Source organism: Sinohyriopsis cumingii, chromosome 10 (genome assembly GCF_028554795.1).
Source record: "Sinohyriopsis cumingii isolate HCF-2022 chromosome 10, ASM2855479v2, whole genome shotgun sequence".
NCBI lineage: Eukaryota > Metazoa > Mollusca > Bivalvia > Unionida > Unionidae > Sinohyriopsis > Sinohyriopsis cumingii.
In genome coordinates this window covers 95,086,514-95,111,176 of record NC_142970.1, presented here as the reverse complement: position 1 = coordinate 95,111,176, position 24,663 = coordinate 95,086,514, and the positions used below count along the sequence as shown (strand labels likewise).

Here is a 24,663-nt window from a genome sequence, read left to right as displayed (position 1 = left end):
CAACAAACTCCATGCAGATTTTGACTTTATTTTGTCATGACCCATAAGTAAATCAGGATCTGGGTTATCCTGCGGGGCATCCATGCTTGATATGCTTGTTACACACCATATCCTCTGGTTTTGGAGTCCATGTCTTTTTACTTACTGGTGATGTCATACTGATGTTCGAGATCCATTTTGTCCTCCTTTAAGTATCTTTCATCTCTGTTGGAAATGGATGCAGTTTAATAGGGCATATGCATTCACAAAACATCCTTTTTTGCTTGTGAAGTTCACAATACTCATTATGCCAATCCTTTATGTTTTTTTTTAAAATGCTGCATCCTATAACTGCACATCTTTGACTACTTGGCATGTTACTTTCTGTAAATAAAAAGAAAAATGAATGTTCCAAGAAATTTATAACAAGAGGAGGAAAAGCTCAAATGCTGGTGTTGACATTATAAGACTACAGTATCCCCCTCTTTATAACAGGTGCACATATCAGCATATTGTACATGTCTGTAATATCATGATGTATTTATTATACCATGGCTGAATATCAAGCTGATTTGTAGATGGGCCATCTTATATACCTCTGTCTTCCTACAATGATCAAAACATTGAGACTTGTTCATTATTTAGGAGAACACTGACAGTTTGTTGTCGGAGAAAATTAACCTGTGATTCGGTATTTTTTTATCTTTTGCACCACGATGGACGGACACAAGTCGACATGATATATTACAAACGTGAAAACAGAGTACTGTGGAAAAATTTGACTTATAAGTTATAGTCTGTTTACTGGCAAAAAGTTTAAGCTTGCCATATCAGAGACTTTTATCAGCAAATAATGTCTTAACTTGTACCTAATCAGAGAGTAAAACATTCTTACCTGCCTGAAGTGCTGCTTATCGCTGCTTTAACCTGGAAACAGCTGTGAAATCCCTGCGCATGTGAAGTAATTTTCCATGAACTCGCTTATTACCCTTTTCCAAAGTAAAAAAAATCCATCATCCCAATAAATGGAAAGTTCCAGACAGTCTATAACTAGAAAGAACACAGACCCACACACATCACATGTCCATATGCAGTACATGTAGATGTCATCTTTGAACTGGACCAATGCTACTTGTGGGACTGGAGGTGGCGGGATAGAGGAAAACCTAGTTTACCCTCCCCCCCTGCAACTACATTTTAATGTTAATAGTACATTACCTGTTACTACTGCCTTACTGAATCAGCCTGTATGTGTGAGGAGGAGTTCCTCACACACTGGTATAAAAATTACATTCTTGCTCTTTTTGTAGGAATATTAACTACTGTAAGTTTGCAGCAGCTTGGGCCTCATTTTGTGCTGCAACTTCTGGACCAAAAAAACATATCTGAGGACATGTCTTACATTACAGGACCACTTAAACAGATGATCAATGACCTTACTGAAACAATTTTCACAGAAAACTTTGGATACTTACATAATAATTTACTTAAATTATATTATACTCGATTTTGTTCTAAGACTGATTATATATGGAATTAATGCCTGCACCTGTTAATGGTGACTAAACTTTAGTTCCCCTAGTTTGTCATGTGTAAGGGTCATTCCCATTTAGAGGGTAATGAATTATCAATTTTTAGTGAAAACCGACTATCAAGTAAACAGGTTCATAGTCAATTAAAGATGAATAAGAAAAGAGTTTTAACAAAAGATTACTGACTCGTCTTCAGTTAAATCAACGATTTCTTCAATTTCATCTGTTTCCATTGAGTCCATGGTGTTCGTTGTCGGTGGTAAAAGCAACGTGAAAGTTAAATGACTGTTTATGGGAAATTGTCCATAATATTGTTGATATATTCGAAACATGAGTACATGACACCAGTCTGAGAAATCCCTTCTTATATCTCGTTCCAAAACGAGAGCTCAATGAAATGCTTTTGATCACCTAATCTCTTAAGATGCAAGCGTTTACTCTGCATTAATCGGAAGTGAAAATACATTTATTCTATTGAAAAAGTGATGGGGGAGAAAGAGCGCGAAGAGAGATCATTTGCGGAAAAATTAAAATTTGCACTTAATAAGGGAGATGTGACGACATTTAAACGTCTAGTTAAAGGCGGAGTTGACGTGAACGCAAAGTTTTGGGTGTGTAAAATGGATTGGCGTCTATGGAAGATTCTAGAACAGCATTTGGAATACCTCGATAGCCTTCATTACTGTGCAGTAGAACTTTGTAATTACTCGAAAAAATCACTCCTTTTCATATATATATATACTCGTACAGTATATAATAGTTTATATAACTCAGTATTTTGAGTTGGTTTCTCATTTCAGTGAGCTGAAAAACATGCCCCCATTTCCTTCATGAATTTAAGTTCAGAAGTTAGGATTGTATATACTTTATATTTGTGAAGTATATAACTGGAGACCTTTATTCATACATGTGAAGTTTTCTGGGATAAAATCATGGAGACCAGTGTTCACAGTCGGGGAGATTAGGTCCAAATAAGGGATATTAGCGGAATGACCATTTTTTTCATAAATTTCAGCGCGAAAGATCACATCATATGAAAACAAAGGAATAAACTGCAGTGAATACTATTTTCTCAACTTGATTAATTGTCTTGTTATTTTCTTAATCTCAAAAAAATAATTTAAAAACCTTCACAACAATCCCTGTCTGTACCTCATAATCTTAGGACACAGTGGTGCATCAAATACTCAAACTTTTTTTATTTTTTCAACATTTGCATCAGTTTAGGCACATAAATTAGAAATGTTCAAATGTGTTGCACGTTTTGCAATACACAAAGCTTACACAAAGCTTTCTCCCATTTCACAATGTTTGACACATTTAAATGTTTATTCAAGCACGGTTGAACCTGCAAATATATTTATTTTTTCACAGCGTATTTTCCTTCTATTGCATTAGAGTAAGTTTCAACATGATACCAAGCTTATATTTCCAAATTCCAGATAGTTCAAAACTGTTTTACATTTGTTATATAAGACACATTACTCAGTACTGAAATATTGATGAGTAAAACAACTAACCTGTCTATATCATATGCAGCATCATATGTTGCAAGCTATGATTTGATTGGTTGTTAGGTTAATAATAACTTCAGAGATGGATTATGACAGTCAACAGTTTATCTACTGGTTTAGATGTAAATACCTGTGATCGGCAGATTTTTTATTTCTTTGAGTTTTTGTCGGCAATTCGGAATATCAAAATATGGGGTCTAAAATGAAAAGACTATCCAAAAATCTGGAAGACTTGGCATGTATGTTTATTATGTGCTTTCATAATGTGATAATAGATATTATTGATGTTTTTATAAGGTAACACATGTATCAGAGATTCTGGTTTGGTTGTACTTTGAATGGCAAAGACAAAAAATGTTGATACAAGGCAGATTTTTACTGTAACAAATGCTAATCAACCAGTCACATCAATGCATCATTATATTTTGCATTAAATAGGAAAAATTATGTTTTATACAATACACTTACTTCACAAAAGAAAAGAATGAGCCGCATTGATTATATACAATGAAACAGGTTCATATAACCCCATCTCAGTATCATCACTTTCTGCCACCAACTGAATCAAATCACAATAAACAACTTTGGTTCAGAGTAGATAGTTAAGATGTTTACATGCATCAGTTAAAATGTTTAGTTTTTAGCAGCTAGGTCTGAATGAAAGCCGTAAACTTCAGTATGGCTTATGGATAACACAATATAATGTAATGCATAAAAGAAAGTGGCAAAATCTAAACAAAGCTGGTCTGTCAGCAAACAAAAATGGTATTTAAATTGTTTTTGGAGCAAGAAGAAATAAAAGCTTGGATTAATGTCTATGAAGCACAAAAAGGGGTTCTTTAAATTTTCTTGTTTTGCGATTAGGCACAGTACTCGATTCTGAGTCGGCTTATCTCTTTGATTTCTTTAGTCATTGTTTTGACAGCAACTACTCATGATGAAACTGACCTTCTAAGCACCCTCAGTTCTTAAGCTGCTGCAGCAATCCAATACCATCTTTCATGGGGCCCCGAGTGGCCGAGTGGTCTAAAGCACTCACAGTTACAGATCACTGCCATCTCACCTCTGTCTGCGTAGGTCTCGGATTCGGCTAATGTGGTTATGTGAGAAAGCTTGCCAGTAGCTTCTCGTGGGTTGGTGGTTCTTTCCGGGGATTTTCCGGGTTCTTCCACCATTAATACTGGCCACCATGTATATCCTATCTTGTGCTGAAAAATTGCGTTAAACCCTACAACAACAACAACAACAACCATCTTTCATTAATTTGATAACCATGGTAACTCAAGCCCTAACTGTAAGATGTCGATTTTAAGGCATAATTGGCATAAATTGGTGTAATGGAATCTCTGCTGCATATAGGTAACTTTAAGTACAGTGAGTTTAATTTTTATGTCAAAATTGTTGTTCACCCAGTGGCAAAGACTGAGTCATTCATGTAATCACTGAGGTGGTTGATGTAAGGCAGATAATAAACATTGGCTAATTATGTCATGCTGGCTAGCACTTCAGTTCCAAACACAGATCCAAAAGTAAAACCATCACAATTTTAATAATGTGATTCATATCATGCAGTTGCTAGTTTCTCTTCATTTTTGGTCCATGTACAGTAGTACCTATGCCAGCTTAATGTAAAAAGTTGTAAGTCTTAAATGCATCCATCTGATTTCCTTTGTAACCTTTTACAAAGTTTAAAACTTTGAAAATGATCAAATATTATCAAACATCATCAACATACCTATAAACAAGTTTTTAAAAAAATATTTATTTCAATTTGTGGTTATAATTGTTTTAATCATGAAGCATGGTACCTACACAGTCTAAGTTCACAAGAGCAGTACTGACTGGAAAGACCTAACCTTTCATATATCAAAAGCTATACTTCTGTTTCAAAAACATCAAAGAACTTAACATCACAGGAGAAATAAGGAGATGACCATGGAAAGGAATTGGATCAAATGACATAGTTTAAAAAATATGCACAGCAAACTATAAAACCTCCAAATTCACAACAAAAATACAATTCAATAGTCAGGAAAAGCCACATATATTTGGAATATGCCTCCGCTGTCTTTTTATCTCACAAAGCATGTCTTAATTTATTTTACTGAATCATTTCAAAACTATGCCATTCAGTGTATACAACTTTGGCTATACACATAGTTTTACTGATGCATATAAAAATGGCTTGACCTTCAGAGAATAAGAGACTGGGCATGATATATAAAACCACAAATGACCTCATTGCCAAGAAATGAGTGATCTTGAGAATATAATAATAACAATAATAATAATAATAATAAATAATGATGTGAACTTGGTAGCACCTAATCTTTAGAAGCTCGTATTACTTTACAATATTAGATGATTAGCTGACACAGAAATATACAAATATACAACAAGATTACAAAAACAAACACCATAAAATTATAAAACAAAAGTAAAATGTTTGGCTTGCTTTAGTGTCATGCATTGTATGTACAAATACTAAATTGTACAGGCAACAGCATATGTACACGGACACAACTAAACCTGCTTTACAACTTTGTTACATGAAATGAGTGTTAACATTTTCAAGTGAACTACATGCAGTTATGTAATGTAGTGAGAAATCTTAATTGAAAATGGAAAATTGTAAAGACATACACACACAGACATATATATATATATATATATATATATATATATATATATATATATATATATATGGGTGGGCGTCTTCCATGTATTATCAGACATACAAGTTTCAATTTTTCAATGCTGATACAGTCTTCCATACTTGTAATGGTCTTCATAGTAGCCATAGAGTAAGATTCCTTTTAGTGAGACTGTCTTTAAATGATATACATTCTACATAGTTCTCTCATTATAATACAGTACATCAGAGCCATAAAGTATCCCACCTTGTAGCAACACTGCATTATAAGCAAGTACACATTGCACACCTAGTGGTCTAAAGTGCTGACAGTTATGGATCACTGCCATCTCACCTCTGTCAGCATAAGTTCAAGTCTCTCACCTCAGGCTAGGCTATTGTGGTTACATGAGAAAGCTTGCCAGTAGCTTCTCGTGAGTCGGCGGTTCTTTCTGGGGTTTTCCTAGGTTCTTCTGCCATTTATACTGGCTGCCATGTATAGCCTATATTGTGCTGAAAATGACTTTAAACCCTTCAACAACAACAACACATGGCATAGAAGTTTACTACCACTTAATGAAATTGGATCGGTGTAAAATTATGAATCAGTCTGTGTATGAAAATTATTTATCAGTCTGTTTGCAATCATTAATTACGAAATTATTAATGAGTCTGTGTGTGAAAAATTACTGATAAATCTGTATGTGAAATTCTTTATCGAACATTTCTTTATGTTTTTCAGTATAAAAGTACATTGTTGCATGAAGCTGTTGCAATAGGAAACACAGAGATAGTGACATTACTGCTTCAGAATAAAGCTGAAGTGAATGCTGCCAATGATGTACGTACAGATTAGTTTTTTTATATTTTGGATTTTAGCACTAAGACCCTGTCAGTGACATATGTACAGATCAGTTTTTATTTTGGATTTTAGCACTAAGACCCTGTCAGTGATATATGTACAGATCAGTTTTTGTTGTTGATTTTAGCACTGAGACCCTGTCAGTGATATATGTACAGATCAGTTTTTATTTTGGATTTTAGCACTAAGACCCTGCCAGTGATATATGTACAGATTAGTTTTTATTTTGGATTTTAGCACTAAGACCCTGCCAGTGATATATGTACAGATTAGTTTTTATTTTGGATTTTAGCACTAAGACCCTGTCAGTGATATATGTACAGATTAGTTTTTATTTTGGATTTTAGCACTAAGACCCTACCAGTGATATATGCACAGATTAGTTTTTATTTAGAATTTAGCACTAAGACCCTGTCAGTGATATATGTACAGATTAGTTTTTATTTTGGATTTTAGCACTAAGACCCTGCCAGTGATATATGTACAGATCAGTTTTTGTTGTTGATTTTAGCACTGAGACCCTGTCAGTGATATATGTACAGATCAGTTTTTGCTTTGGATTTTAACACTAAGACCCTGTCAGTGATATATGTACAGATCAGTTTTTATTTAGAATTTTAACACTAAGACCCTGCCAGTGATATATTTACAAATTAGTTTTTCTTTTGGATTTTAGCACTAAGACCCTGTCAGTGATATATGTACAGATCAGTTTTTCTTTTGGATTTTAGCACTAAGACCCTGTCAGTGATATATGTACAGATTAGTTTTTCTTTTGGATTTTAGCACTGAGACCCTGCCAGTGATATATGTACAGATCAGTTTTTGTTGTTGATTTTAGCACTGAGACCTGTCAGTGATATATGAACAGATCAGTTTTTATTTAGAATTTTAACACTGAGACCCTGTCAGTGATATATGTACAGATGAGTTTTTCTTTAGAATTTTAACACTGAGACCCAGTCAGTGATATATGTACAGATTAGTTTTTATTTTAGATTTTAGCACTAAGACCCTGCCAGTGATATATGTACAGATCAGTTTTTATTTAGAATTTTAACACTGAGACCCTAACCCTAGCATATCTGGGAGTCAGGGACTCTTATTTATTGAACCCTGTAAGTAGGAAAATTCTATTTCTTAAATTATCATTGCATGATTAATTAATAATTGCATAGTTTAGTTCATGGAAAACTTCCCTTGAACAAAATAGGAAGTTTTTTTCAGGATAAAGTGTTCAATTCTTACAGGTATGTATTTAATAGTTCCATTGCAAGAAAATATGAAGAAGTTTTAGTCATTGAGCCTTTCGTCTCATACATTTAAGTAGTGTTACTGTTGCAGGGATTAAGTCCCGAACCACAATCCTTGGAATTCCAAAACATCATATGAGCTGTACTGTACTCGTTACATAGGAAAAATGCTGGATAATTTATTAAGTATCTTTGTTACACAGGGAAATGCTAGATAATGTGTAGATTAGACTTGCTACACAGGGAAATGCTAGATAATATGTAGATTAGACTTGCTACACAGGGAAATGCTAGATAATGTGTAGATTAGACTTGTTACATAGGGAAATGCTAAATAATGTGTAGATTAGAATTGTTACAATGGGAAATGCTCAGTAATTTACACAGTATACTTGTTACATTGGGTTATGCATGGTAATTTGCTTAGTATATTTGTTACATTGGGTAATGCTCGGTAATTTTCACATACTTGTTGCATTGGGTAATGCTAAATAATGTGTACAGTGTAATGTGATTTATTGATTTTGTTTTGTGGGATGCTAACATTTTTTTGGATTTTGTGTTCACACTTTATGCAACTTGAATCAATTTCGTGTTTGATTCAGCGAAATTTTTGTATGATTGTTTTTATGAAGGGTGGCCATTCAGGCAAAATAGTGACCTTCAGATCTGTCTTGTTGCTTTAACATTCCCAAAAAGTGGTACAGTCTTGATTCCAACCCTCTCCCACTCTCTTATGTTTAAATGTAATGCATTATTATTCAAAGTAAAATACTGATTGACTTTTATATCAATTGTCCCATCAAAGAGGAAGGTGGAAGTATTTTGTGCTCTTTAGTAAAAACAATTTGTACTAATCAGTTATCTAGAAATGCCAGTAATTGCATTGCCGTCTTAAGGAATTTCCACAGGAGATTCAAACTTGATCCTTTAAAAATAAGTGAAGACATCAAAATTTGTTTACCCCAGGCAGAAGCCATCATAGTTGCTCAGGGTTGATAATTTGATTTATATGCTGAAGTAAGCATATTGTGTATTGTGATGTCAACATGATTTCTGATAAAAACAGAATCAAAGAATTCCTGTCTTAAGTGTTCATGGTGTCACAAGGTTTTAAACAGTAAAGTGATTACTTGTTACTTTTTACTTTTCTATCATTAGAGAGAGGAGATACTTTGATGAAGTATAAATTCTTCAAGAATAGATCGCCAAAGTACTAAATCAAGCCCCTTTTTATTTTGGCACAAAACTGTGCACTTTGAGAAATTGGTGAAATTATTGTGAAATCACATGAACAAGGCTATGATCGCATATATTCAGATTCATACACGATCTCTTCCCCAGAATTATAATAAACTTTGTACATGTTAGTTTTCATTCTTGAAAAAAAAAGAAAATTATTTTTTTCACACACGAAGATATATAAACTTTCTGGGACGAAGAAATGTAAACTTTTTGGGAGTCACACCACAACTGTGTTATAACCAATTTTTTATGTATAATAAAGTGTGTTATAGTCGGGATACAGAGCATTATCTTTTACAGGATGGTCGCACGCCACTACACATAGCATCCAGAGCTGGGAGAGAGGTAATTGTAGATGCATTGTTACAGTCTGGAGCCAGAGTTAATGCCTGCACTGTGGTAAATGACCGTTAACTAAACCCGTTTCTTCCAAAAAGACATGCAAAATATGAAATTGTTACAGTCAGTTGGAACCATAAGAAACTTGCAAATATGGATTCCAGCAGTAATTATTTTTTACCCAGTTGCATTTTCATTAAATTTCTCATCCAGAGCTGGGAGAGAGATAATTGTAGATGCATTGTTACAGTCTGGAGCCAGAGTTAATGCCTGCACTGTGGTAAATGACCGTTAACTAAACCCGTTTCTTCCAAAAAGACATGCAAAATATGCAATTGTTACAGTCAGTTGGAACCATAAGAAACTTGCAAATATGGATTCCAGCAGTAATTATTTTTTACCCAGTTGCATTTTCATTAAATTTCTCCACAACTTGAGATTTTATATTATAATGCTTACAGTACTTAAGACAATATTTGTTTATAAATTTAACAGATGGAAACAATTTTGATCTTGAAAAAATAGACAGTTGGGGAATTCCTCAAATTACAGGAAATAAAAGTAAAATTCAAGATTTTGTGATTGTATATTTTAAGCCATATAGGTGGCGCTCTACAGTTTCGTATTTTGCATAGGGTTCGGATTTTAAAGAAAAAGAATTTCCCCAGCTTTCCTCACTGGTTATACTGGCTATTTAAAAAAGACCTTGTGTGTCTTAGGTATAATTCAAAGAACCTTTAATTCCCTTTATTTTGGTGTATAATTGATGGGTGTACTATGGGTTATAGAGTATACAGCTTGGCCTTACTTCAAATGTGCACCTTTCAAAAAAGTGCTAGCTCTACTTGGTCATTTTCACATCCTGAACTTCAGAGGTAAATTGTATAAAAAAAGAGCCGATAACTTTTTTACATTTTATATATTTGGTAATTCGTTCATTGCACTTTCAGAAGCTGGTCTTGTCTAGTCTGTCAAAATTCATTTTCCCTATTTTAATAGCTGCTATGTATAGTGTACTTTAGACTAATTCAGGCTGATTTTTTAACGCAAGGGAGCAGTCATTTTAGTTAGCAGTGTGCTTAAATCATGTAAAATTTCCAAAAGTACAATATCCAAAGAAATATCATGCACATTACATTACTGTAGCATATAGGTATGCCAACATTCTCTCCATTGTGCATGTTTTAAATGTGAACTACTTCACCTTACATATGTCACTCTCTCTAAAGTACATATTAATTGGTGAGCACCCCCATAAAAAGAATATATGTATTATTATTGTATGATTTAATTATGTTTATATGGCTGAAACATTTAAGTCGCAAGCATCAAAACAATCCTTTTGAATAATTCTCCTGCCTTTCCCCCCTCAGAACAGTGTTTATGAGTGTCAGAGTCTCTAACAAGTCCAGCCCCCCCCCCCCTTATGATAAACAGTGAGCTATTTTAAGAATGCACATTACATTTTGTAAACATAGCAACCAGTGTTATGCTAAATGACAGGAACATGAAACTAGCCAGAATTATTTCTGAGATATCAACAATGAATTTTACAATTTGAAAAGGGAGGTAACACATCAGGTTTATAAAGGTCAAAGGTCAAAGTGTAAAATATTTGCCTATTGTTTAATATGGAAGAAGTGAATTCACTTTCTCATCATTTGTTTTTTTTCATTTCATTGCAAATTAATGAAAAGAAACATTTTCACCATATATTTCTTTTACTTATTGCAACAGTTTTAAATTTAAGTTGACTCTATTCCTATATTCTAAGACTTCTGATTTCCCCATAATTAAGGTCACTACTCACACAAACATGCCTCATGGCAAATTATGTAAGCAAGAGCAAAATGAGCATAATTAGCTTATTTTCATGCTTAACATCAATATGAATGTACCATTTTATTCAGAACGTCATACAAAATTATATGAAAATAAAAAAAATAATTGCAAATATTTTTATATTTGCTTTAAGGTGGCGCTCTACAGTTTCGTATTTTGCATAGGGTTAGGATTTTAAAGAAAAAGAATTTCCCCGGCTTTCCTCACTGGTTATACTGGCTATTTAAAAAAGACCTTGTATATCTTAGGTATAATTCAAAGAACCTTTAATTCCCTTTATTTTGGTGTATGATTGATGGGTGTACTATGGGTTATAGAGTATACAGCTTGGCCTTACTTCAAATGTGCACCTTTCAAAAAAGTGCTAGCTCTACTTGGTCATTTTCACATCCTGAACTTCAGAGGTAAATTGCATAAAAAAGAGCCGATAACTTTTTTTACATTTTATATATCTGGTAATTCATTCATTGCACTTTTAGAAGCTGGTCTTGTCTAGTCTGTCAAAATTCATTTTCCCTATTTCAATAGCTGCTGTGTATATTGTACTTTAGACTAATTCAGGCTGATTTTTTAACACAAGGAAGCAGTCATTTTAATTAGCAGTGTGCTTAAGTCATGTAAAATTTCCAAAAGTACAATATCCAAAGAAATATCATGCACATTACATTACTGTAGCATATAGGTATGCCAACATTCTCTCCATTGTGCATGGTTTAAATGTGAACTACTTCACCTTACATACGTCACTCTCTCTAAAGTACATATTAATTGGTGAGCGCCCCCATACATGATGAATGTTCTATGAACAAATCATGCTTACCAACTAAGCAGTAAAAAACAGATCTTTAGAAATCGCAATCTGAGGATAAATTCTGTAAATTGGGAGTGAAACCTGAACCAGATGTGTAAGGCTTCAACATTTGCCAAAAACTCTCACAACATGTTCATGATATACAGTCAAACAGTATACAGTAACTTTAGTGATGCCATTTAATCCAATGCCAGTTTGAAACCAGACTTTTTTCCCAATCTGTACATTGTGCTTACAGTTGACAGCTATTTTTTTGTAAGCTCAGGACAGCTTGCATGCCGTACCTGCTTAATTTGTAGGACACCTATGTTGAGTATTACGATTTAGTTAAAACATCCTTAGGACAATTATGATATTGTATATTAAACTACCTACAGTATATTGGGGAAACAACGTTGATAAAGCTTTGCTCATGCATTATTAAGGTATGTATGAATATTATGTTCAATTCATTACTTAAATAGAAATGTTGTTTCAGGATGGACAAACAAGCCTACATGTAGCTGTTTGGCAAGGGAGGGAGAATGTGGTCAGGTACTTGGTGGCTGCTGCTGCTGATGTTAATGTACAAGATGGGGTAGGTTTTAATAAAATTGTTTTGTTAATGACATGGCTTTATTGTATTGGCAAAGATTAGCTAGATAATTGCATAAGTGGGACCAAGTAGCAGTGGACATGTTGTGTATTTGATATCATCATATTCATCATTCTGGAGTGGTTTTGTACTGTAATTTTTAGCTGTTCAATGAAAGGATTAGATGATAGATAAAACATGTCAATCTATCGGTATGAATGTTTCTAAGGACTTTGTGCCCTTCATCTTCAGTCCTATATTAGGCCTGTCAACCATTATGATTTACCACAAGTCATATTCAAATTACCCTTACAATATGTACTTATAAAATAATAGTAGAATTATGGAAATGTGATTGTGGTGGTAAAATTCAAATACTGGCTTGTCGATATTTGATTCAGAGCTAGGTTTCTTATTATAATCATTAGAGTTGGTTATGGAAACATACTGACAATCTGATTTTCATAACTTTGTAAATCCCAATGATTAGAACTCGAACTTCAAAGTTTCCTTTTTATATCTGGATAAAGCTAAACTGAACTAATTATTTTTAAAATCAGGTGGAGCCATTTGACAATATACGACTATAAAAACTGTTTATGATTTATTTATATTGACATCTGAAGGATTTGTGAAGACTTCTTTTATCCATTTGCTGAACAATTATTATTGAGTTACTTTGAAATCGGAGACATGCATATAAATATTTGACAAGCTAACTTTTGAGGTTAAGTACACTTATCAGTTCCTTTACTCACCAGGCAGTAAATATATATATCAGTCTTCTGTGATTATCACATAATTAGCAGATCATAAACACAGCTTGTGTGTACTACATTTTCAGTACATCGATCACACTTTGAACAAAACCTTCCATGTGGGTAATCATTAGAGATAAGTGCCTTTTATTTCCAAAAGCACCAAAGAACTCTCACAAGTTTTAATATTAACAATTAACGCCTACTTGCTTTAAGCCATGCATCAAAACAATCTTTGACAAGTCAGTTGTTTAGAGTTGGCAAACAGAAAAACTGCCCATGGTTAGGTTAGGACCTGAAAGTTGATGAATTCCAGTTACATGCATATATTTACAATTAATATGTAACTGACAGATTTAAATAAATAAATCTTTCTTATTTATCAAAACTTCTTTTAAATAGTAAATATTCACATTATCACAGCTGTGTGACAAAGTGCAAGACTTACCTTGATATTGCCTACAAGATGGAAATAAGATAGACCCTGTGACCAGTTATGTAATAGAAGAATATGATACATATAAACACTAAGGTTTGATATCAATTTGAGTTTGTACTAGTCAGTCAGATTGATTTCTTTATCACAAGAGCTAGAATAATCAAGGAATAATAAGATGATTGACTTTTTCATCCTTTGGCGATGGTTGATTTCATTAGTTTCTTTCTTTCCTTAGGATGGATGGACAGCATTGTACTGGGCAGCTAAACTGAATTACCTAGAAATCACGAAAACCTTGGTAGAGGCAGGAGCCAAGCTCAACTTTACTGTCAAAGTATGCTCTCAGTATCTTAGTTAATAAGACCTATAAAGTATGTTATCAGTATCTTAGTTAATAAGACCTATTATGTATGTTTTCAGTATCTTAGTTAATAAGACCTATAAAGTATGTTATCAGTATCTTAGTTAATAAGACCTATAAAGTATGCTCAGTATCTTAGTTAATAAGTCCGATAAAGTATGTTCTCAGTATCTTAGTTAATAACATCTATAAAGTATGTTCTCAGTATCTTAGTTAATAACACCTATAAAGTATGTTCTCATTATCTTAGTTAATAACACCTATAAAGTATGTTCTCAGTATCTTAGTTAATAAGACGTATAAAGTATGTTCTCAAAACCTATAAAGTATGTTCTCATTATCTTAGTTAATAGGACCTATAAAGTATGTTATCAGTATCTTAGTTAATAAGACCTATAAAGTATGTTCTCAGTATCTTAGTTAATAAGACCTATAAAGTATGTTCTCAGTATCTTAGTTAATAACACCTATAAAGTATGTTCTCAGTATCTTAGTTAATAAGACCTATAAAGTATGCTCAGTATCTTAGTTAATAACACCTATAAAGTATGTTTTCATTATCTTAGCTAATAACACCTATAAAGTATGTTCTCAGTATCTTAGTTAATAGGACCTATAAAGTATGTTCTCATTATCTTAGTTAATAACACCTATAAAGTATGTTCTCAGTATCTTAGTTAATAAGACGTACAAAGTATGTTCTCAAAACCTATAAAGTATGTTCTCATTATCTTAGTTAATAGGACCTATAAAGTATGTTATCAGTATATTAGTTAATAAGACCTATAAAGTATGTTCTCATTATCTTAGCTAATGAGACCTATAAAGTATGTTCTCAGTATCTTAGTTAATAAGACCTATAAAGTATGTTCTCAGTATCTTAGCTAATAAGACCTATAAAGTATGTTCTCAGTATCTTAGTTAATAAGATCTATAAAGTATGTTCTCAGTATCTTAGCTAATAAGACCTATAAAGTATGTTCTCATTATCTTAGTTAATAACACCTATAAAGTATGTTCTCAGTATCTTAGTTAATAAAACCTATAAAGTATGTTCTCAGTATCTTAGCTAATAAGACCTATAAAGTATGTTCTCAGTATCTTAGTTAATAAGATCTATAAAGTATGTTCTCAGTATCTTAGCTAATAAGACCCATAAAGTATGTTCTCAGTATCTTAGTTAATAAGATCTATAAAGTATGTTCTCAGTATCTTAGTTAATAAGACCCATAAAGTATGGTCTCAGTATCTTAGTTAATAAGACCTATAAAGTATATTCTCATTATCTTAGTTAATAACACCTATAAAGTATGTTCTCAGTATCTTAGTTAATAGGACCTATAAAGTATGTTCTCAGTATCTTAGCTAATAAGACCTATAAAGTATGTTCTCAGTATCTTAGCTAATAAGACCCATAAAGTATGTTCTCAGTATCTTAGTTAATAAGATCTATAAAGTATGTTCTCAGTATCTTAGCTAATAAGACCTATAAAGTATGTTCTCATTATCTTAGTTAATAACACCTATAAAGTATGTTCTCAGTATCTTAGTTAATAAGATCTATAAAGTATGGTCTCAGTATCTTAGTTAATAAGACCTATAAAGTATATTCTCATTATCTTAGTTAATAACACCTATAAAGTATGTTCTCAGTATCTTAGTTAATAGGACCTATAAAGTATGTTCTCATTATCTTAGTTAATAACACCTATATAGTATGTGCTCAGTATCCTACACCATAGGATGTCTCAAGTTCTTCTTGATTATCATTTCACAATTTGAGTACATTCACTTGATATTTAAGTGCAGTTGGTTTTTAATGGCTTCATACATTTTAACCAGGACTGGACTCTATTGCATTGTAAAATATTTCAAATAACACCTTGTAGTTTCTTTTTCTTTGCAGGAAAATTTGCATTTTGCTAAATATTATCTTATAATTTTGTTATGTTCCTGAGATGCCATGATTAGGTTGTCCATGTGTGTGTGTGTGTATGTGTGTGGATGTGTGTGTGTGAACACCCTTTGTTAAAGGTTTGTCCAGTACTTGTTGCTCAGACACATTTTAGTAAAAGTATTTCTTATCATTTACCGTTTGATTACCCATTACCAATTCACTTAATATTTTGGATATAACATCGTCACATATACCTCTTCTGCCAGTTACACTCTTGTCCCATGGTGGTGTCTTGGGGTCATGTCCCATGGTGGTGTCTTGGTGTCTTGTCCCATGGTGGTGTCTTGGGGTCTTGTCCCATGGTGGTGTCTTGGGGTCTTGTCCCATGTTGGTGTCTTGGGGTCATGTCCCATGGTGGTGTCTTGGGGTCTTGTCCCATGGTGGTGTCTTGGGGTCCACAGCATATTGTGGACACATTTTGGTTACAGTTCTCCAGCACTTGTTTCCCCAAGTTATTCAGATACAAGACTGTGATTATATAATGCTGTCTGTTCATGCCAGCTTCTGCTAGCAATGTTGCAAAATTCATTAAGACAGACTTTAAATTCTTGGATGTGATTGCACATAGTCTATAGGTAATCACAAAGGATTTATAATTTTTGATCCACCCATAGCTACAGGATAGTTTTATATAGAATTTAAACAACTCCTGATTTTTAAGTCTTTCATGTATGAGAATTGGCATTTATGGGTTTTTATTAAATTGTGTGTGAACACATATTAGATGGATTTTGAATAAAACTCCTTGATCATCCCCCAGTGGTATACAGTTGTGGCCCTAGGATTGAAACTTGGCAGCTATTGAGATTTCCACCCTGTGACCACATACACACACATGCACGCACACACACACACACACATGCACACACAAACACACACAGAAAAGTATATGGAAAAGATGAATTCACATACACAGAAAACTTTGTTTTGGCATCTAGTTGACCATAATTTCCCAAGAGACTTAGCCCTGGAGGAAAGGACAAAACATGGAATGTTGAGGATAGGTCGTTCACAAAGTTACTGTACCAAATATTGAAAAATGCTTTTGTGTCTATTACATACAATACTTGCAAAACCTAGGTCTTCTGGGGCTTGTTTGATATTTGACTTTAATATTTTGTAATATACTCTAGAAATAGCAATTCAGTGGCATATAACAAGAAAACAAAGTGTGAGACGTGGGTAGTTGTTTTTCTCAAAAATCGGGATGGTTTTGCTAGGTGATACATGTTTCAGTAATGGCTAATATTGTTCAGGTAAGTCGCTTACTTTGATTTTTGTAATGAATGTTATATGACCATTGTAATGAATGTTATATTCCAGAATAGGGGTCGCAGTGCCTTACTCGAAGCTGTAGACAAGGGTCATGTGGTCCTGGCAGAATACTTAGTTAGGCAAGGAGCTGATGTCCAGATTAATGCTCAGGTTTGTTTTGCAAACTTTCAAAATACTTTATACCAACATGGCATGCCTCATAGTTGATCAAATAAAATACAGTGTTTGCAAATTAATGGACTATATTTAAAATTAACACATCATGAATTTCTAAATGCAAATAACATCATTTCATTTTTACTGGAATACTTAGGTAAACTTTACAGATGCTGCTGGAACTAAGTATTTGGCAGATACATGGAGATGGCTATTATACAACCAGTGTTGCACATGAAGCATGGATAAAAAAATTCCCTTGACCCTAAATCTTTACCTTGTTTTCCCCGTCGGGTGAAATTTTTCATCAGAACAAAAAAACTCTAATAAAATATGCATTCAACTTTTCATCAATGTCTGTCCATAATTAGTGCCACTGTTTGTGCTAGCAATGGCCAAAATTGCACAAGGTGTTGAGACTATAAGATCTATTTTAAAACAATGTATCTGCCAGTGAAAACATTCATGGTTTGTGGTATTTGGCCAAGGTAAAGCATAAAGTGTCCAACAGCTGATAGTGCAAATTATTTTCCAGGTTAAATTCAACCCTGCTGCGTGGAAGGATTTATTTATTTTTGAGGTTTGGTTGAAATAATGACAAAAGAGACTAAAATTATGGAAATATATAATTTGTAATTTAATTAATGATTTCTTGGCTTGGAAAGTAAATTAATTTAAAAAACACAGGTATGTATTATAATATATGAGGGTAGATAATGAGTGTATGCTAAAGTTAAATTGGAACAAGATCCAGAAGGGAACAATCCATGGTGCAGATCATTTCAGGTTAAACAGATAATATTGATGTTTCTTATGAGTTATTTTAGCACATTATAAAACTTTTATTGCGACTGTAAGTGTCTGAAGAAAATCTGATTAAACGCTACAGACCGCACAATTAAGGTTGTAAAACCATCAGAGCAAATAATATAATTTCCTTTTTATAGCCCTGTTAGCACATTATGTACTATTATTTTACTTTGTCCCTTAGTGTATGGGAACATCTTTATTGGGAGCAGACTATGTGATCAGATACAGAGGTTTTATTAATTTTATATGGACCAGAATATGTGATCAGAATACAGAGGGTTTAATTGGTATTAGAATGGCTTTATTGGAACCAGAATATGGGACTTGTATACATAAGATTAATTAGTGTTATAACAGCTTTATTTCGAGTACCAGGAGCCCCGAGTGGCCGAGTGGTCTAAAGTGCTCTCCGTTACGGATCACTGCCATCTCACATCTGCCTGTGTGGGTTCGATTCTCAGATTCAGCCAATGTCGGCATGTGAGAAAGCTTGCCAGTAGCTTCTCGTAGGTCAGTGGTTCTTTCCAGGGTTTACCCATTTTCTTCCTCCACCATTAATACTGGCCACCGTGTATAGCCTATCATGTGCTGATAAATGGCGTTAAACACTACAACAACAACAACAATTTTAAGCGGAATATATGTCAGACCACTATGCAAAGGTTTAATTAATATTATTGGAACCAGAATATGTGGCCAGGATAACAGTTTTAATTAGTATTAGAACAACTGCATTGGGAAGGTTAATTAGTATTATAGTTTGTTCAATACAGCTTTGTGAATGATATCTACAGCTGTTTCACGTTGAATTGTCATGTCATTGTCTCGAAATGTCGCTTAAAGTACCAAATTCATCTCATGCACATATGTTTTAATCACAGTTTGTATTGACATACAGTGCAAAACCATTTATATGATACATGCTGAAAAAGACTTGTCTGTGTACATATGATGTGCTGTGTCCATCCTGACTGCTGGGAAAAAAAGTCTGCAGATTGATACCACAGAGAAATCCAAGGGAGGCAACTACATTTTTTGCAGAATAGGAAAGCTGCTGACTCCTTAAATAAACATATTGACTCTTCCAGCCATGTGGGCATGAACAAATTTGATGTAAACAGACCACCTTGTTTTATCATTTATTTAATCAGATCTGTTATGCTCTATGCTGATTTGAACGGTGTTGAAATACTTGGAGCACAAAATGCATTAGTTACTTTAGCAACAATTAATGAAGCTAACTTGAAAATTCACTGAGCTACAGACACAGATATAATTTGTGATGCTGTACAGAACAAACTTAAGAATATCTTCATTGGGACCAGAATATTTGAACAGAATATGTAGGTTTAATTAGTGTTAGAACAGCTTTGTTGGGACTTGGATATGTGACCAGGATACAGAGGGTTTAATTGATGTTAAAACAGCTTTATTGGGACCAGACAAAATTTCCAGAGTACAGAGGGTTTATTTAGTATTAGAATAGCTTTATTAAAACCAGGATATGTGACCATTCTGTAGAGGGTTGCTGGGTTACTGATGGGTCACTTTTGGGATGTGATCTCTGTCAGTCATGGTGTAGTGATAGATGGAACAGCTGCCAACCATTAGACCAGATCATTCCATTGCAGAATTTTGACTAGAATAGTTGTACCTTTATGCGCGTGACCTGGTTACATTTCTAGGCCATAACAGAAACTTTTAAATCTTTATTTAGTTGATATTTGCTGGATATTTCTCTAATCTATTTTAACATGAGCTATTTTCAAAAAAAAAAAACTTTTAACCACTATGGAGCCCAGACCACTGAGATCAGCAAATGAAATTTGGCAGGTATATTTGTTTTGATATTTTGAGGACCTAATTTGGTTTTGATCCCATTAAAGCAGTTTTAAAATTTTGTGCACATTTGTAAAAAATTTTTTGGACTTTGACTATTTTCACATTCTTTCAGGCAGTGCCTTTTTTATTTTGGCAAAAGTCTAGCCAGTTTTCTTATCAAAATAACAAAATTGCATAACAAAGTTATTATCAAATATGACCAGTACAGTAGCCATCACAGCATGGTCATATCAACACCTGTTTTCACTAAGAAACTTCTTGTGATGTCTGACTGGTCCTAAATGAAAATATTGCTGATCTCATGTTAAATATAGTTGCCACACCAACCATCTTTAAAAAATGTTTATCACTACTTTTCCTGAATGGTAAGTCAGATTACAGCAGCCATCTTAAGAATTTTGTTATTTCTACCCATCTGTAATGGAAAGTCTAGATTGATAGAGGATTTTCACCATCGGATTTATTATGATGTCTAATTGGTCCTTAATAAAAATGGTGCAGTTCATGTGTCCAGTATTTCCATTACTACAGCCGCCAGCTTGAAAATGTAGTTATCACTGCTTCTTCTGGATGAATGGGCATATCAGCATTGAGTTTTTCTGAAAGACTTCTTATGTATTGTTGGTTGTCAAATGAATTTGATGACAATCTGATTTACAGAATAACTGCTGCATTGGCCATTTTGAAATCATATTATTGAAACTTCTCCTAGATGTTTGGTAATATTGACTTTATGCTTTTGCCAAAATACTTACGCTGTCTAATTGGTCCTGAATGGAAATAGCGCCAACCTATTATCCAATGTGGCAACCATGACAGTAATTTTGAAAATCTTTTGACCATTACTTCACCAAAACATACAGTCATATCAGCATGAGGTTTTCACCAGAAGACTTCATATGAACCTGGTCTTAATTGAAAATTATGCTAATCAGACATCCAGTATATCCAACACAGTATTTAATTTGAAAATCTAGTTTTTGCTGTAGAATATCCGAGATGGTTTCAGCACTCAGCAGTTACATTGTTGTATCTTGAAGTCATGGAAATTCTTTTTGACCAAGTAGAGTATCTGTTCCTTAAGTGGATTCTTGTTTAGACTCCAATCACTATATAACTTTGTCTTCTTTATTACAGGGAGAAACTGTGGGATCTCTGCTAATGAAGAATATGCACATTCCACTTGATGTCATTATGAGGACTGCAGATTTTTTTATCAATGCAGGATATGTCATTCGTAACGACCAATGCATGAGCATTGTCCGCAAACAGAAACGGTTAATTGGAAATAGTGAATTTTTGCGGTGGATTAACGCAAGGCAGAGTGAGGTTCTTCCCCTTGCAAACTTGTGTAGAATATGTATCAGAAAATACCTGATAGACTGTAGTGATGGCAGAACAATAAGTCCACTAATCAGGGATTTACCGGTCCCGAAGCTTTTATTGGATTTTCTGGAGTTTGGTCAGCAGAGTTCTTCAGAATCTGAATCAGTTACTTGAATAAAACTTTACTCCAGATATTTGCGTGTTGCTTTCACAATTATAAGCAATTACCAGAATTTCAAGATGTATCTTAAAACAAACCATGGTTAACACCTGCCACATCTGATTAAATTCCTGTTACCACAAATTATTTCTCAATACAGTCAGCGCTCTTTGTTGCAGTCATTACAACAAAACATTGAGGTACCCTCTTCAAATCAAATATGTTAACTGATCGTAATACTTCAGAAGAAATACTAATACCTGACAAAACCAGCTAAAACAGTTTAGCTAACAAAACAATAGCTAAAAGTTATCTGCCCACCTAGGTAGCATATAAGTGATCTCCCATTGACACATGGATTGGCACCAACTTTCATGAAGACTTCATTTACTACTTTGGCTCCTACTGAGTAGCATGCTTTCTACAGATAGAGAGACCTCACAATCCATGTACAAGGATTTTGGAAGTTTTCTACCTTGAAGCTAGTTGAAGGAGATATCTCTTTAAAGGGATGTGTACTCCATGAATAAACTTTTATATTCTTTCTCTTTTCTATCTTTGCAGCATCATCTATTTGCCATCCTCACACACCTAGGCACCTTGTTTGCATGGGGCATGATTGCATGCTCTCACATTGCTTTAACTGTATTTAAATAGGTGCATTTCTGGTATGGGATATAGAAGACTTGTATAACATAGCTGTATAATTTCCACTAGGGTTGGGGACATACAGGTTAGCTTTCTGCAATAATCTAGTCATAGTGTGCACTTCATAGTTATATACATGACTCTCTACTGATTTTACCTGTATAAGCTGCCATTGGGCCTTCCTTACAGGTAACATTGTCTTACAATTGATATTATAGCATCCACTTCACAAGTACCAATAATGACACTTAAGTGCCTTTTATGAGCATGTATGGTTTGCACTATAGGAAACTAAATTATATTGATGTGTAGTTTCTGCCATGGTTGGATATGTACAGTTACGTTTTCTATACATAGCTTAGTCATGGCATCCAGTTCAGGAGACTCCAATAAACTATCTGCAGACCTGAGAACCCATTTGACTTTGCTGTAAGTCTTATGAAAATGACCCTTAAAATATGGACTTGGAGAATAAAAGCAGCAGACAGAGTGAACAGACCTTTTGCTGAAATGTTATTTTGAAAACTAAGACCTAATATGGAAGAAAAACAATATAAGCATAATAGCAGATAAACCAAAGCTTCTAACTAACAGAGTTTCTCTAATTGGGTTAGTTTATTTTGTTACTTTATCTTTGTCGTTTGTGTTTTTCTAAATTTGTATGTGTGTTTTCATTTACCCACCTGACATTTTATTGAGGTCGCACCCTCTCTGCTGCTATAAATAAATAATTATTATATCAACCAAATGTTTTATCAAGACCAAAATGATATCTTCTTCTAGGATCATGTAAATTTATTGTTATAAATCTGTGTGGGGTAGATTGTGCTTTTGAAAAGAAGTTTTTAAACTTAATTATGTCCATATTTCACTAAACCAAGTCTGATGAATATTTTGCAGAATATGTGTATCAACTCCATTAAACACAACTAAAATATTATAATTACCTCTGATCGCCTTAGGTATTTGTGTGTATATCTCTGAGTAACATTAATCACATCAGTATTTTTATGCCTACCTCAAGAAAATATCCGAGCTGGATTTGTTTGTCCAGCATTATGTTGTCATATACTACGAGATTATTAATAAATCCATCAAGGTCGTCTACAGATGGTGCTTCATCAATATTAGCTATAAAATTAATAATGTCACTGACGTCTTCATTTAACAGTTTTGCATTTTCATTAAAATCTTTAAGTACATCGTAACATCTCTGATCATCAACTGATGGAACTACTAAATATAACTTATCCCATTTGAGCCATCTCGTTATCAAATTAAGTAATAATTGCATTTTACCAGACTCGGATGGACCTATTATTATCATTCTGATAGAATTCAGTAATGCTGAAATATGTTTTACTGACTCTTGTTTTTGTGTCGCTGAGAAATCAATGACATCCATGTTGTAGAAATATAATAAATAATACGATGTAGAGCATCCACCCCCACAAGTGGATTAAGAACAATAATTACTAAAAATAAAAAGCGTGCACTTACAGGTAAATGTGTAAAATCTGGTACAAGTAAATATAAATTTATTTCTAAGAATGAAAGTAGTGCTGATATCGCTACTTCATAAGGAAAATTACCAGGAGCTCCATGGGCTAAATATCCAAGAGAAAAACATCTTCCTGGATATAATTATTGTGGTCCTGGAACCAGACTTGATATCCAACTTGATGAGCAAGATCAACCAAGACTTGGTGAATATCCAGTAAATGCGATTGATCGAGCCTGTCACGTTCGTGATGTAGCTTATAAAAGTATAGATCTGCAACATCAACATATTGCAGATGTGAAATTAATTCATGTATTAAATTCTATCGAAAATAAATCTTTCAGAGAATCATTAGCTAATTGGTTGAGAAGATCAACGATGAAAGGTATATTATTATTCGGAACCAGTAATTAAATAACCGAACATTGAAATAATGGAATCTATTTATTATAGCCCAAGATGATATTGGAGGGTTAGAGCAGCGAAAATAACCACGTTGATGCAGCAAATGTTACACATTCTGCTGCTGAAAAATGGTTAGCACGACATGCAATATGGTAAATTTATCTACCACCACCTAAAAAAAATCAACATGCACATTTTGATGTCAGCACTCCTAATGAAGTTCATCAAGCAGATATTTTATATTTACCACATGATACTATTAAAATTGGAAGACTTCAATTAACAGACAAATATGTGTTAACTGTCGTTGATGTTGCAAGTAGATATAAGAAAGCAGAACCATTATCAACTAAAACAGCAACTGAAGTTTCTTTTGCTTTTGAACGAATTTATCAACGAGGACCCTTACAATGGCCACAACTATTACAGGTTGATCCTGGCA

At 33.7% G+C, this 24,663-nt stretch overlaps 2 protein-coding genes across 4 annotated transcripts in view; one reads left to right on the top strand and one right to left on the bottom strand.

Moving 5' to 3' along the window:
• The window catches only part of LOC149790603 (dnaJ homolog subfamily C member 7-like), a 60,453-nt gene extending 58,633 nt beyond the window's left edge, over positions 1 to 1,820 (bottom strand). The window contains exon 1 of the mRNA XM_089972705.1: positions 1,698 to 1,820. Coding sequence (XP_089828831.1) covers positions 1,698 to 1,753 — 56 coding nt within the window. The 5' untranslated portion in view covers positions 1,754 to 1,820. The remainder of the gene's footprint in view (positions 1 to 1,697) is intronic.
• Positions 1,821 to 1,943: 123 nt separating this feature from the next.
• On the top strand, positions 1,944 to 21,701 carry LOC149790602 (ankyrin repeat domain-containing protein 55-like). 3 transcript variants are annotated; one of them, XM_089972702.1, is made up of 8 exons: positions 1,944 to 2,122; positions 6,400 to 6,498; positions 9,318 to 9,362; positions 9,583 to 9,636; positions 12,488 to 12,586; positions 14,016 to 14,114; positions 17,422 to 17,523; positions 21,319 to 21,701. In XM_089972702.1, exons 1-8 carry the CDS (start codon positions 1,997 to 1,999, stop codon positions 21,679 to 21,681), a joined length of 987 nt encoding a protein of 328 aa, XP_089828828.1. In that variant the 5' UTR covers positions 1,944 to 1,996; the 3' UTR covers positions 21,682 to 21,701. The 3 variants fall into 3 exon arrangements, with proteins under 3 accessions (XP_089828828.1, XP_089828830.1, XP_089828829.1); XM_089972704.1 differs by lacking the exon at positions 9,583 to 9,636; XM_089972703.1 differs by lacking the exon at positions 9,583 to 9,636 and having other exon boundaries at positions 9,318 to 9,416.
• Positions 21,702 to 24,663: the final 2,962 nt, after the last annotated feature.

What these genes read in the sequence shown, in the direction of transcription:
- LOC149790602 (XM_089972702.1), top strand. Translation starts at nt 1,997, where the DNA reads ATGGGGGAGAAAGAGCGCGAAGAGAGATCATTTGCGGAAAAATTAAAA. An exon ending in ACGTGAACGCAAAGTTTTGG is followed by an intron (nt 2,123 to 6,399) that starts GTGTGTAAAATG and finishes TATGTTTTTCAG; the next exon opens with TATAAAAGTACATTGTTGCA. An exon ending in AGCTCAACTTTACTGTCAAA is followed by an intron (nt 14,115 to 17,421) that starts GTATGCTCTCAG and finishes GTTATATTCCAG; the next exon opens with AATAGGGGTCGCAGTGCCTT.